Source organism: Neopsephotus bourkii, unplaced genomic scaffold (assembly GCF_033783945.1).
Source record: "Neopsephotus bourkii isolate Nb327-2 ecotype Australia unplaced genomic scaffold, CSIRO-AGI_Nbou_v1 NB_272, whole genome shotgun sequence".
Lineage (NCBI taxonomy): Eukaryota > Metazoa > Chordata > Aves > Psittaciformes > Psittacidae > Neopsephotus > Neopsephotus bourkii.
This window is the reverse complement of record NW_026900781.1, coordinates 1,892,474-1,906,462: the sequence shown is the minus strand read 5'-3', so window position 1 is coordinate 1,906,462 and position 13,989 is coordinate 1,892,474. Positions and strand designations below refer to the sequence as shown.

At 39.3% G+C, this 13,989-nt stretch overlaps 1 protein-coding gene across 5 annotated transcripts in view; it reads left to right on the top strand.

The window, feature by feature from the left end:
- The first annotated feature begins 1,213 nt into the window (after positions 1-1,213).
- The window catches only part of ATP9B (ATPase phospholipid transporting 9B (putative)), a 167,526-nt gene continuing 154,750 nt past the window's right edge, over positions 1,214-13,989 (top strand). For 2 of the 5 annotated variants that reach the window (XM_061346370.1, XM_061346367.1), the window contains exon 1: positions 1,214-1,501. In XM_061346370.1, coding sequence (XP_061202354.1) covers positions 1,407-1,501 — 95 coding nt within the window. In that variant the 5' untranslated portion in view covers positions 1,214-1,406. Of the gene's footprint in view, positions 1,502-3,530; positions 3,636-13,886; positions 13,987-13,989 lie in introns of all 5 variants that reach the window. The other 3 variants (XM_061346368.1, XM_061346369.1, XM_061346366.1) reach the window with 3 other exon arrangements.

The following is a 13,989-nucleotide window of genomic DNA, read 5'->3' as shown; positions in this document are numbered from 1 at the left end:
ACACTGTGTATTATGATGCCTCAGTGCTGACCATTACTCCTTGTTCTAAGGTAGAAGGTATGTTCTAACATACAGAAACATTTAAGTCTGAAATAATTGGGTTCTAAGAGCAACTTCATTTAGCATTGGCTTGTATACACCCAGTCATTTGTGAAATCTTTTATTATTCCATCATACTTTGAAATGACGAAGTTTAAGGCATTTTGCAAAATGACTAGCGTACAACTAGACAGTGAAACATGGCTTCCTACCATACTGTTGTTAAGAAATATGAAATCTTCTGTTGGAAAGATGACGCCAGCAACTTACAGTATTGAAGGGAAGCAAAAATTATCAACAAAAGCTTTTGCCACCTATCTTTCACTGAATTTTGTGTTCTGCTCTTTGGACATATTTTGCTGTCATCCTTCAGTGGGAATTTTTTCGAATTAAAATTTTTCCTTGTAGATCCTTTTTGATTTTTTATTAGATACATCTTCTACCTTGAATATCTATTGAGAAAAAAATACATTTTCCTTTTCTCTCCTTTTGTGGAGTCTTCCATATTTGTGATGGTGTAAGGCCTTTTGCTCCCCACAACATCTGATTTCAGAGGAATATCGAGGGATAACAGCCTACAGTAGGTCTATGAACACATCTATCTTCTGAACCAGTTTTCGTTCTGTGGTGACTTGCGTATTGACCTTTCCCCTGTGAGGTCCCACAGACAGGTTCATTATTCAGCTTACAGAATGTCTGTTTCCACATGGCAATACCTCTGGCCCACACAAACTGTCTCTTTTTAATAGCAGGGAACAATGACTGTCAATTCACAGAGCTTTAATTTGTTCTTGCCGATCACGAGTATCCACTGACACCCAACATGGGTGACAGCTAGTCATTGCCACCCAGGAGATGGAAGGGGACCCTTCCTAGAAACTTAAAAAGCAGCAGGCTAACTGAGGAAAACCGCTTTGGGGTTTGTCTCCTGCAATTCCCATTCAACCCCTGAACTCTGGGGTTCCTGTGAAATACCCACGTTCCCCATGCTGCCAGGCCTGTGGATCCCACCCGCACAGCCTCTCCATGGCTCACCCGGGTGGCACTCCAGGAGCTGAAAAATTAAACTTCACCAACCTCACTGAAGGCTCGAGGAAGCCCACACGCATGCACCCCACGCCCGTCCCAACTGCGCCTGTCCCAAATGAGCACCACCACCAACCTCATCCCGCCAACATCCCGTGGCCACGCCCCCAGCAGTGTCTCCGCCCCCTTGTTTATGCCGAGGCCCCGCCCCGCTGGCGTTTCCTTCCTCCTCAGCTGGAGGTGGCCGTGACGTCACGGTTCCTAGCCGCACCTCGCGGCCGGCGGGGCGGGGGGAGGAGGGGAAGCGGACTGGCGCACGGCGAAGGGGGGGCGCCCCCAAGATGGCGGACCAGATCCCGCTGCACCCGGTTCCGCGCAGCACCCAGCGGAGAGCGGCCTATTACACAAGCGCCGCTACGGCGCAGAGGCACAACAGGTACGGGCAGGGGTGGTGCGGGGCAGCTGCTTTTCCCTCTTCTCTCCTCCCCGCATCTCTAAGGGCGGGCGGGGCGGTGTGTGCCTCTCAGCCCCGTGGCCCTGTGGGGCACCAGGACCGTCTGCCCGGTACGTGGGGAGGTTTGGCAAGGGGTAACGGCCCCCCTGTAAGGCTGAGAAGGGGGTGCTGGTAGCCTCTTCCTCTTCCAGGCCTCCGCGGCCGTGGACTCTCCCTTCGGCCCCCGTAGGGGAGGGCATCCCGCTCTCCCCTTCGCTCGGCGGTGGGGTCGGGCTGTGGCGGCCGGCTGTGACGCAGGGCCCCGCGGGAGGATGCGCAGGGCGCCCTCCGCCCCTCCGCTCCCGGCGCCGGACCCGCTCCCGTCGGTGCGGCCTTCGTTTCCCCGGCCCCGTGGGGTGCCGCAGGCAGTGATGCGCTACTCGGGTTCCTTGGGAGTAGTTCATTTACGAGCGGGATGCCCGCGTTGGTTGGGCTATTTGAGCGTCGTTAGTAAACATGCTGGGAGGTAGTTACTGTGTGTTTGCAGGGAAGACGTGCTAGAATGTAAAAAATAACTTCAAATGTCTTGAAATATGCTGTATTGGGGGCTAAGCAATTTGAAGAAGCTAGTTTAAAGGTCTGCCATCAGATGAAGTTTTGAGGCAAAGATTGACTGTTTGCTTCCCATTATTAGGAATAATTTCTAGGTAAGTTGTTGTGAATAGAGAAAAACTTAGCTCCACAGTTTGTGTATGTCCATTGGACAGCACTTTTAAAGTGGAGGGTATGATTATAGTTTAAGGTTTTTTTCTCCTTGTCTTGTTTTTTGTGGAACACTGTGGACACAAGGACTGGAAGGAGCAGTTGTAGGATCTCAAGTAAATGGACTTGCTAAAAGAGTAGTTGGTGCTGTTGTTCTAATTCAAATACGATGGTAAATCTCTTTCATCAGTAAAATGTATTTAGTTCTCCTTCCAAATGGAATAACTAGCAGAAAAGGTAGTTTAAAGCTGTGCAAAATAGGTTTGGCTTTAAGTACATTGTATTTATTTTTAAACTGGATAAAAATACTTTTTAGTGAACACGAACAAGCTTGTAGGACAGTGTGCCATAGTAGTTTTCCTCATCCTGTAAATACTTGAATGGCTAAAAATTTGTAACACGTTTGTCCTCTGTTTTGAGGTAGGGCATCAATATCATCATCTGTTCCTCAAAGACCTAAAGCAGGGGAAGCTCTCGCTGGAATCTGTAAGCCTCTCAGTAGGTGTTGTGCTTCGGAAGAATAAGGGAAAGAGGAGAATTATGTAGGCAAAAACTTAATGCATACCATAAAAGCTGGTTCTGTTGAAGGTTACCTAGGAGTCTTTTGGTGATCAGAGAAATGCTGTAGATGCGATGGGTTCAGTTCATGAATTGGGTAGATACACAGGTTTATTGAAGGTATGTTTGCAGGCAGCAGTTATGGTTATTAATGCTTATATATGTTTATTATGCTTAACAGCTGGCTTTTTAAGCAGGTATGGCAAACTGTACGATCTAGCAGGAAACTACCGGTTCATTATGGATCTGCTTCTTCCCGTCTGTCTTGTTTGACCAACGTAACTCTCCAGGGTTGTGGATTAATTTCTTTCTAGTTCAGATTACATCTTCAGAATTATGATTTTACATAATCTATGTGTTTCTCAAGTGCTGATGATACATAGAATCATAGAATAGTCAGGGTTGGAAAGGACCTTGAGAAGATACTGTTCCAACCCTCCTGCCATGGGCAGGTACACCACACACTAAACCATGTTACCCAAGAGTCTGTCCAGCCTGACCTTGAACGCTGCCAGGGATATTTAACTTGCTGATCCTTCACACAAATGATTACCTGTTATTTCCATTACTTATGTTCAACTACTTGTATGTTTATAAAACTTTTAAAAGTTGACAGGCGTGTTTATTATTTTGAACACTTCATGAAATAACCTCTTTTGAGCTTTGAGAATTACATACACTAACACTCACTGTAATACTTTGTTTTATTAAGGCAAGTTGAGTAGGTTGGTCATTCTCCTTCAAAAATACCGTGCCCTGGATTTGTGAGAGCACCTGTTGAGTACTTTGGAAGGTTTGCTATAGACCTGTAACCAAGGTATGGGAATGCTTCTGTAGATTCTGCCACGGGGTGTCTTGTGTAAGGTCAGAGAAGAAATGTAGCAGTGCAGGTAGTCGAACTACAACTCTTAAGTCTTACAACTCTAAGTTTGTGATTGAACTATAACTCCTGTGTCTTTGTGAATGATTCATCCTGCTTTTCTAATCTCTATCTTCAGCACAGACTTTGAAGAAGCCTTGCGTTCCTGTGGAAATTGCAGCAAAGGTCCTGATGTTGCAGATACTTAAAATGAGTGTTGAAATGAAGGCATTGATATGTGGAAAGTTATCACATGTATATATACATGCAGATTCAGTTCATACTTCCAAAGATGTCTAGAAATAATCACATTAAAATATTATAGAGTTGGTATCTCAGATTTCATGCAGTACTATGGTTTCTGGACCCTCAAGAGTCTTTGACTTGCTGTGTTTTATTTCTTCAGTGAAGAATTTACAGTCTTTTGAAAGTGTTATACACAGATCCTTAACTTCAGCGTGTTAGTGGTTTTTAACTTGAGTTGGTTGACTTTCTACTGTGCAGCATCAGTTAATACAATTCATTGGTTGTAACCTTTAGGGGTCTTAAAGCTAATTCGCAATATGACTTCTTTTGCTCAAGCTAAGCAGTCCATAGGAGTCTTTGCCAGTGTAGCTGTAGTTTGCTTTGCAGTGAGGACAAAGACTTTCTCATTTGGTGTTTTTTCTTACTGTGCTTTGTGCTTTTGAAATTGACTGACTGATAGCACATTATTTAGAAGCTGGAATATGTTTTTCCTGCACACCTAAAGAAACTGAGATGGTACATACCTGAGATTGTACATTTCTGCATAAAATCATAGCCATTCAAGAACCATGAAATGTCCCTGCATATACTTCATGTATAAACATGGCAAGATTAATATACTTTATATATTCACTTTGTATACATTAAGGCCTGTTAAAAAAAATTTAAAATAATATTAAATGTTATCCATGGTTTAATGGACATGTACATCTGTTCTGATTTTTATGTTTAAGAGCAATTTATTTTTGCAATAGAAATTCAGGTTTTATATCTTCTGCTACCTCAGAGGGCTGGAGAACTGGGTTTGTGCTACCTCTAAAAACTAGGGAAGTCTGTCTTGAAGCAAAAGGTTGTCTATCTTCAAATTAGTAAAAAAAAAACCCACCACCCTGTTGAGTATATTCAGCTTGAATATTTGTAGAAAGCTTGGGGTGATTTGTTCAGCAATTGTTTTAGTACTTTGTCCATCATCATGAAGGATCTGTTATCTAGAGCAAAAATAGCTGCTGCTTTTTGTTTACATTGTGAAAGGGAAAGGAGGACCAGAGAACATCCAGAATCACTTTAAATGTGCAGTGACTTAACACACTTGTTTTCATGTTAGACTTGTATTTGTCATCATCAGCTCCAGAGTAATCAGCTGCTACACACAGGAAGTTAGTTGTGCTGTGCTTATATTGTCATGTGAAGTTGATGGAAGGAAAACGTGAAGCTGGTGGAATTATAAAGCTGATTAGAAGTTATATGGTGGTCAGCCTTTATTTATGCATAATCAAGATATCTGGTTTGTTCTGCTGTCCTGCACTTGCTGTTGTCAGTATATGCTTGTATTTGCCATAGTAGGGCTGAGGTGTGAGGTGTTGGGGCTCAAAAAATCAGGTTTTACTAGTTGTGTCTAATATTCCATATGTTCAGTTGCACTCCAGGGTATTCAGAAAGGTGATGTCACGAAGTACAGTCGCTCACTGGTAGGAATCCTCTTGAATGGTTATTCATAGTATGGGTCGCAGTAATGTACTTATGAATGACTACACTAGATAGATAGGTGATTGTAGTATGACAAGTTATGGAACAGATCAGCTGCTGATCCTTGTCTCTGTGGTTTGCTTACTGATAGAGCAACTCTGTATTAAAGCAACTGGCTGTAATGTTATTTTTGAATTCTCGTAAGCCATTAGCAAAGAAGAAAATTGCATAAGAAGGAAAAAAGAACACAATAATAGGATAATGTGTCCTTTGTCCAGGTAAATGCAGGATACTTGTTGCTTGACAACTGATGGATCATTGCTTATGTCATAGAAAGTATATAGGGGAGAAAAATCTATTCCAGGCAAAATGGAATGGAAGCCTTCAGAACTCAGTTTACTGAAAATTTACATGCTTCCCTGATACAGATGTTAAACAAATTTTCATCTTGCATAGAAAGTGAGATGATTTAATATAGTATTACTGTTCTGGAGCTTTTAATTTAAATGAAAGCAGCTCCCAGCAGTCCTTCTGGTTACGGTTTCTCACTGACCCACCAAAACTGAGACACATACAAATGTCAGTGGATAATACTAGATGCATGTACAGTGATCTATTTAATTTCTCACATTGTCTGAAGTGAGCTTCGTTCAAATAGTTTGTTACCTAGTGCCTGCTTTCAGTTCCTTTAGGAGTACATGTTCTAGTTCTGAACTACAGTGGGATTTTCATAGTTCAGGTGTTATTCTTCGTATTCCACTGGCAAACTATATGCCAGTTTTCTTACATTTTTGAGTATAATGTCTTAAGAATAAAAGGTAATAGGACCTAACATTTCTTGTGGAATGCTGTTTACAGAAAGCTCATAACTTCATTGTAGCTGTGGGTCTGTAAAGTCTTGCAAACTGTCCATGATGTTTCAAAAACCAAACATTTATATGTATCAGCGGAGTTTACCTGTTGCATGGGTAGTATGCAGCTATACTTCCAATTTCTTGCAGTTTTCCTAAAGTGGTGTACTTCTTGTGAATCCCTTTCCCTGGGTACTACTGTACGTTTAGAACAAAAGTTCTTATTCAGGCATAGTTTTACAGATTTCATTTTTACCTGTTTTTCTCCCCTACACCTGTTAATTGAACAGCTCTACATATTTCATTCTGAAATAGTTTGAAAATGACAGATGAATCTGATGGATTGACAATATTAACTTGAATTTTAATATAGTTTCTGTGATAAAACATTCTGAAGATGGAAGTAAGTTTACTTCTGCTCATCTCTTTTAGAACTGTTATTGCAAAGTAACAGTAACTTCTTCGAACGTCTGTTTCTTGACCAGAGCAATAAATTGTTTAGTCCGGAAACATAAGGTGTAAATGTTTGGGGGTTTGTTTGTTTTTGTGTTTTTTTGTGTGTGTGGTTTTTTTTTAGAAATAATAGTGCTATTAGCATGATCGTGTACTATATGCTAACAGAAATTTATGAAAGTTAAGCAAGTGTGGGAGTGTGCAGGAATGAGTACTGCTTGTTAATTGTCTGCATGTGTACTGGCACTTGCTCATAGAGCTGGTAACATCCTGGTTCCTAGGAACTCTGGTTTAAAGAAAGCATCACGTCTTTTGTTTTTTTTTCCTCTGACACGTGCATGCAGAACTGTCAACTAGGTGGATGCGCCATTACAGATTAGTCTAGCCTGCTTCTCTGTAGGGCAGAAATTTTCTTTGGAGGTAACGGCTCAAGGTGAGATATATTGGTTGTTACTGTGATACCAAAACCTACAAATGTTACAGGTTCAGCCAGTAATTGCTAAAAGTCTTGTAAAACTTTGCACAGCCAAAAGTGGTATTCTGGTAAGTTTTTTACATTACAGCTACTAATAGATAGATGGTGAAGTGTATTGGAAGTTAGAATGCATTAAAATAGCTGTAGGTTATGCTATGAATATTCAAATAAACTATCTTTTGTTCTAGTATAAGGAGGAAAGGGTCAAATGTGGTGCAAAGAAATCTCTGTAGAATTGTAGTTAGGAGAATTTACTGTTACGCTGTTCTTACCAGGTAGATCAGTCATGTATGTGCTTTTGTCCTTTCTACAGGAGAACTGTTACCTCCCTGTGTTTTACTGACTTCACCTGAAATTCAAAGTGTCTCTTGAAAATCAGAACTTCTCTTTTCAGTAGCAGCAGTAGTAAAAATTGGTGTCACTGTGTTGCTGTTCATACTGTCCTTTGTTATTACTCTCTGCTGAATTGAATCTCTGTCAAAACCACACTGTTGTTGTTTGGAACTATGTCCCTAAGTAATTTTTAGGCTGAATCTGAATCTCTTAATTCTGATTCTTCCCACAGAGTTGTTTGTGTGGCACCTTTGTACTTGGGATGTTGTATTTGTGTAACAGAGGTTGAGTGTATGTCTTCAAGACTCTCTCAAGTTATGAAGTACCACTAGTTTTTAGAAAAAAGTTCGCAGTGAATTTATTTTGAAAACCTTCTTCTCAATTGTATGCTCTATGCCCGTTGTTCACATATATTAACATTCCTGGATTGTGTGTTGCTTTGTTTGCTGAAGACTGTATTCATAGGTTAATACTGCTTGTTGGGACTGGCACATGATTTAGGCTAGGTGTCGATTCTGAGATTTTTGCCTAGGACGAAGGTCAAAGTAGTTTGATATATCAAGCTTTTGAAAAATAGCCTTGCCATATGTTAGTGTTTTCAGAGATTTTATGCCATGTGTGGTGTCATTGTTATTTTAGTTTCTGTGGATTTTGCTTTTTAGAGCAGTGTTAGATTTAAGCATGCATGTAACTGTATTTCACACATAAAGAGCTGCTCACAAGAGCAACTGTAAAATATTTGTATGTACAATGACGCTTTCATTGGTGTCATACCTGAGAAGTAGTTTGTAATACTTCGCAGACATTAATTTTCATGGCACAGGAACCTTAAGTGATTTTAGTAATTAATTTCAGTTTTTCAACTTGAAATTGCTTAGGACTCTGGTACCTACTCCGATACGAAGTGTTCTGATCACTAGGCAAAAAAATGTTTGCGAACTTCAAATTGCTATTGCAGATGATGCTGTCTTTTGCAATGGGCACATGTGACTGCTTGTGCAGTAGAATAAACTTAGTAAACGTGTTTCTAAGGTTGTTCATGTTTAAGCTATTGTTCCATTGCTTCCTGGTTTGTATCTAGTATCTAAATACAGTGATTTGTGTTGCTTGGGCAGGGCATTTGGATTGCTAAGAAGAGGGAGAGAAAACAATTGATTAGGCTAAAATGTCAATAACAATATCCAGTGACAGTGATAAAATGGCCCTGTTGTGATCAATGACATACCCTACTAATTAAAAATAGGGTTCTGGTGAATGTAGATGATGTTTCCTCAGGTTTTGCTGTGTATTTAGGTATTTCTGGTACCTATTTGTTAAATATGGAGACTCGCTCATCTTGTTATAGGTTGAAAAAGGTCTTATATTAGGGTATGTGTAGTGCTCGGGAAGGTAAGCAAAGGGGAATTAGGAAGGGTGCCTTTTTCATGAAGGCTTCATTATGCACATGGTCTGAATTTGCTTCATCTGTATACAGCTTTGGTAAGGAAGTGTGAGGTAAGAGAGAAGGCAAATAGCATTTAGAATATGTATGTGTCTAGTAGAACCTCAAGCTTTAGTATCTCTGATTAAAGCAATTTTTCATAAGCTCCTGATAAAAGGGGGCTGCCTTGGTAATAACTATGTAGTCTGCTTTTAGACCTTTACCTCAACAGATGTAAGGGGTCTTTCCCGTTAGTTCTACATGGTAGATGCTGCCAGCTTTTTAGTTTTGTTTTTATAACGACTGTTGGAATACTGTGTTTAGTGTCATTTTCCGTGTAGCTGTCCTGGACACACCTGTCCCTGAAAATTTGAAATATGGAGTAGTTTTTGTGTGTGTTTTTGTGTTGTGGGTGGTTTTAGTTTTTGTTTGGGGGTGGAGGGGGAGTTGGTTTTTGTTGTTGTTGTTTCCTTTATTTTTATTTTTTTTTTCTTTTTTAGGCCAGGTCATGGATTTAGAGGTTTACCAAGTAATACCGATTAGGGGTGCACTTGGATCAGAGGCACAACTAAAGCTAAATAGGAAGAAATAGTGGCAAGCTCTAACCAATTCTAAAACCTTTTGAAATATTTTTTTCTCTGTTTTGGAGGAAGAGTTTGAAGGAAATTACTTAAATTTTATGCTCTTACCTGAGGAAGCCTTTTCTGTTTCTGTTGTATTCCAGGAACAGCATTGTTCTCTGTAGTTTAACTGAATTTACTGCTCTGTGAAGCATAGAGGTGTTTGAAATTAGAAGGAAGAAGTAACTTACAATCTTCAGAGATGCAGAAGCATATTTGAAAAAAAAAAAAAAAGTACTTTTTTCTCAGGTAGCTTCTAGCAAAGCAATTTATTTTATGGAGACACTGGATATTTGAATAAGAGGGGCAGTTACATGAAGATAAATTGTGTACCTATAAGCATAGTTATGGATGAACATATATTCTTAATAAAATTTTTCCTGCTGCTGTGTTGTTTCCTGGGTTTTTTCTCTTTGTTACAGAACAGGATCTGAACAGTTAACATCAGTGATATAGTCAGCCTACAGCAGTTGCTGGTGGTTTGTCTTTTAAGAAGCAATTCTTGCTCTTTTGTATAAATACGTGTGTCCCTGTCTTTATTATTCCTTCTACTGCATCTCTGCAATTCGTCAGTCTCCTTTATCCTCAGACTGGGAAGGTGTTCATCTGGATTACCCCTTGGAGGAGTTAATGGGGGTAGGGCAGAATATGTCTGAGATAGATTGTGTTTACTCCCTCTGTCTTTTCTCTAATCATGACCAGAAGCAGCGGAAGTCCTGAAGCTGGCAGCAGCCACTGAGCAAATCACCAGTGCTTGGTGGTATGGGACATGGTCATAGCCAGTAATTGGTCTTTCTTAGCTTTTCTACTCTGATGCTCAGCTGGAACTTTTTCCACTGCTGCCTGTCTTCAGTGCTACTCTGCATCCCACAACTGTGTCCTGTGTCTGATTCCTATGTAGACTTGTGGCCACATAGTCTTTTGCTTTTCCTCACTAGGTTTAAGAAATACTGCTTTAGGACATTGGCTTTGTTTTTCCTTCTTGTGAATTATAGTATATAGCACAAATGATAGGTGACAAGGAAACAGTATGCAGTGTCTGACACAGTGTTTCTATCTTAGCTTGGTTTTTTTTTAGTAGGCAGATAGAAAATCTATCATATCTACTGCTTAGATACTTAGATCATAGATACTGCTGCTTGTCAAACGAGTAAAACCAGAAAAGACATGCAGTCATGATTGCCTCATCACTTGCATCTTACTGCAGCCTTGAGCATTGCTCTTTTAGAACAACAGAAAGCTGGCAGAAAATACAGAAATGATTGCAGACATAAAGAGTAATTATTTACTATAAATGTATTAATAAATTTACTAATAGTAATAATTGTAATAAAGGATATAAATTAAATGGTTTCCATTACCAGTTATGACACCCATGGAACTCTGCAGCTGCATCTACTCTGGCAAACAGCCATCAAAGTGGAATAGTGTAGGTATAGGTGACTTGAGGCATCATTTTCACAGCAGATGTTTATATCAAAATTTCATTTAAAAGTATTTATTGTACATGGTTCCCTTTCACTTAAATCTCTTAAATTATATTCCTGATAGCAGTCAGATTTTGTTGAAAGTTGCTTAATATTAATGTTTCTTTTTCCTTAGGAAACCATATTTTTGTCAAGATGGTTGTCTTCATACCTGATTTAGTAGCACTCATGCTGAGAGTTTTGATGTCTTCACTCTGGCTTCTTTATTCATGTTGCTTTCAGTGCTTCCCTATTTTAATACAAGTTTCTGGGATTATACTTAATTGATTTGTCACTCAAGGAAAATCAGCACTTCAAGCAATTAAGTGCAGAAAAATACTAGGTAACAAAGACATAAAGATTTTTGTCCTCATCCTAGTTATGAAAAATCCATTATTCATTATCTTATTGTTTTTAAATACTGAAGTACAATTTTCCAACACAATAGCAAAATTGCTTTTGAAACAGAATAAATTGCGTGCCAGTTCAGAGGCTGTATTTTGAAGTCAGGATTTCTAAACATGATAGTGCTTATGCTCATTATCTTCACTACTTGGTGAAGTTCCATATTTAAAAGTACAAACCCAGATACTGATTGGGGAGGGGTGGAAGTTATTTATAATATAATAGCAAAAAAAACCCTTAAAGGACATCAATATACTCTGCAAATTTTACCAGATTAACAAGAGTATATTTAAATACCGTCTGTGAATATGGTTGTCAGCCAAATCTCTCTCCTGTAGTTGTCTTGCATTAGCATGTTCTTTCTAGACAGACTTTAACCATGTTTGCTGTGTTACCTTTCTTTGTAAAGGATATTATTTTCTGAATCAGACACTTCTTAACTTTATACAGAAATAAAAGGGATCTTTTACTTTGCAGTATCTTGCATTATATTCCAGTACAGCTAGCAGATTGTGATTTCACTGGATGGTGTTACAAATATACTGTTAATTGTTTCAGTGTCTAAAAGCAGAACACAGTGCAGTGGAAATCTCTGTAGTAAAAGTGTAATATAATTTGTAAATTTAACTAAGAGAGATTATAAAAGCATTGAATATGAATCTGTTTAAATGTAGGCCTGTCTACTGAAAGTCTTGGCATAAAGTAATGTCTTATTTTTTTTCTAAACAGTGTTTTAAAATTGTCTAGCCTGAGAGTAACCCCTGTCATTTAGTATAATATGTTAACCTGTAATAATTTACCTGTTTTGTGAAGAGAATTTTTTTTGTTTAGTGTTTTTATTCTTAATGATCATTGATAGTAATAGGAATGGAAAACATGTTGCCATATTAAATTAACCATCAGATGCAGCTGTTGCAAACAATATTTGCTAACAATATTCGCATGATTGGGAAGATCAACCATGTTTTTCATGGTAGTTTTTCAAACTTTAAAAAATTTATTTATTTATTTATTCTTAATGTTTGGTGGTAAGAATTCTGAAAGCATTTTGTATGCCCTATTTTAACGTAACTAACTTTCTCGGAACTCAGAACTTTTAATGAATTCACACAGTTTTCTTAGTTTGAAACTTTTGTTGTGTTTTCTGCAGTGTGGTTGTGCTTTTGCATCATTTGAAACAGATGAAAATTTTTCTTCACAAGCTGTGACATGCCTAAGGCTCTAATACTCAGTTAACTTGCAGTTGGGCTGATCAGGGTGTGTGTATTTATCATTATTCTTAGTTATGTATTATTTTATAATCTGGTCTGAACACATTGTTAACATTGCTTAATGATGTCCCATACCAGATGATTCAAAGGAGATGCAGAAATGAGGGCATCACCTGCCAGCCAAATGAGTGTCTAGCTAATGAGTGGTTAGCCAGTAGTGAGTTTGTTGTTTTTAATTTGTTTTGACTTGGGGTTTTTTTTTTCTTCTCCTTCCTTGTTAGGTCATCCTTAGCTGTGTTGATACTAATTTATTACTTAGTCAATGTAAATCTATTGAATATACAGAAATATGAGAAAATGCAAATCCAGTAATGGTGCTTTTTCATGCTGTTCCGGTTTCGACTGGGATACTTATTTCTCCTCCTAGTAGCTGGTGCAGTGCTGTGTTTTGCCTTTGGTTTGAGAATAATGCTTATAACACACTGATGATTTGGTTGTTGCTCAGTAGCTCTTACCCTCATCAAGGACTTCTCAGTCTCTCAAGTTCTGTCAGTAAGGAGGGGCACAAAAAACTGGGAGGGAGCGGAGACAGGACACCTGACCCAAACTAGCCAAAGGGGTATTCCATACCACAGCACATTATGCCCAGTATATAAACTGGGGGGTGTCACCTGGAAGGGACTGATTGCTGCTCCAGTTACGCTGGGTATTGGTCAGCGGGTGGTGAGCCCTTGTGTATCGCTGGTGTTTATTGTTTTTTTTTTTTTTTCCTTTTCCCCTTGTTTTATATTCTCTCCCCTTGTTACTTACCATATTATTATTAGTACTATATTATACTTTAGTTATTAAACTGCTCTTGTCTCCACCTGCTGGTTTTACGTTCTTTCAGTTCTCTTTTCCATCCTGCATGGGGGAGCAAGGGAAGAAGAGATGTGGGGAATGAGCGAGCAGCTATGTGGTACTATGTTACCTGCGGGTAGCCACAACACATACTTAGTTCTGGTATTTATAATGTTACTTTCTTTTTAAAAATGCTGGGTTTGTCTATCAAGATTTCTGGACTGAATATTGTTTGGTGTGCTGTGCTGTGTCTGCAGAACTCCACCCTGGTCAAGCAGGGCTGCTTAGAGCTGGCTGCCCAGGATCATGTCCACACAGCTTTTAAACATCTCCAAGGATGGAAATGCCAGAGCCCCCGTCGACAGCCCTTGCCTGTGCTCAGTCATCCTCATGGAAATAAAAAATAAAATCCTGTTTTTCAGATGGCAGCTCCTATTTCAGTTTGTGCCCATTGCCTCTGGTTCTGTGACCTGGCATCACTGAAAAGAGCCTGTGTCAGTCTCTTATGCAAGTTCCCTTCAGGTA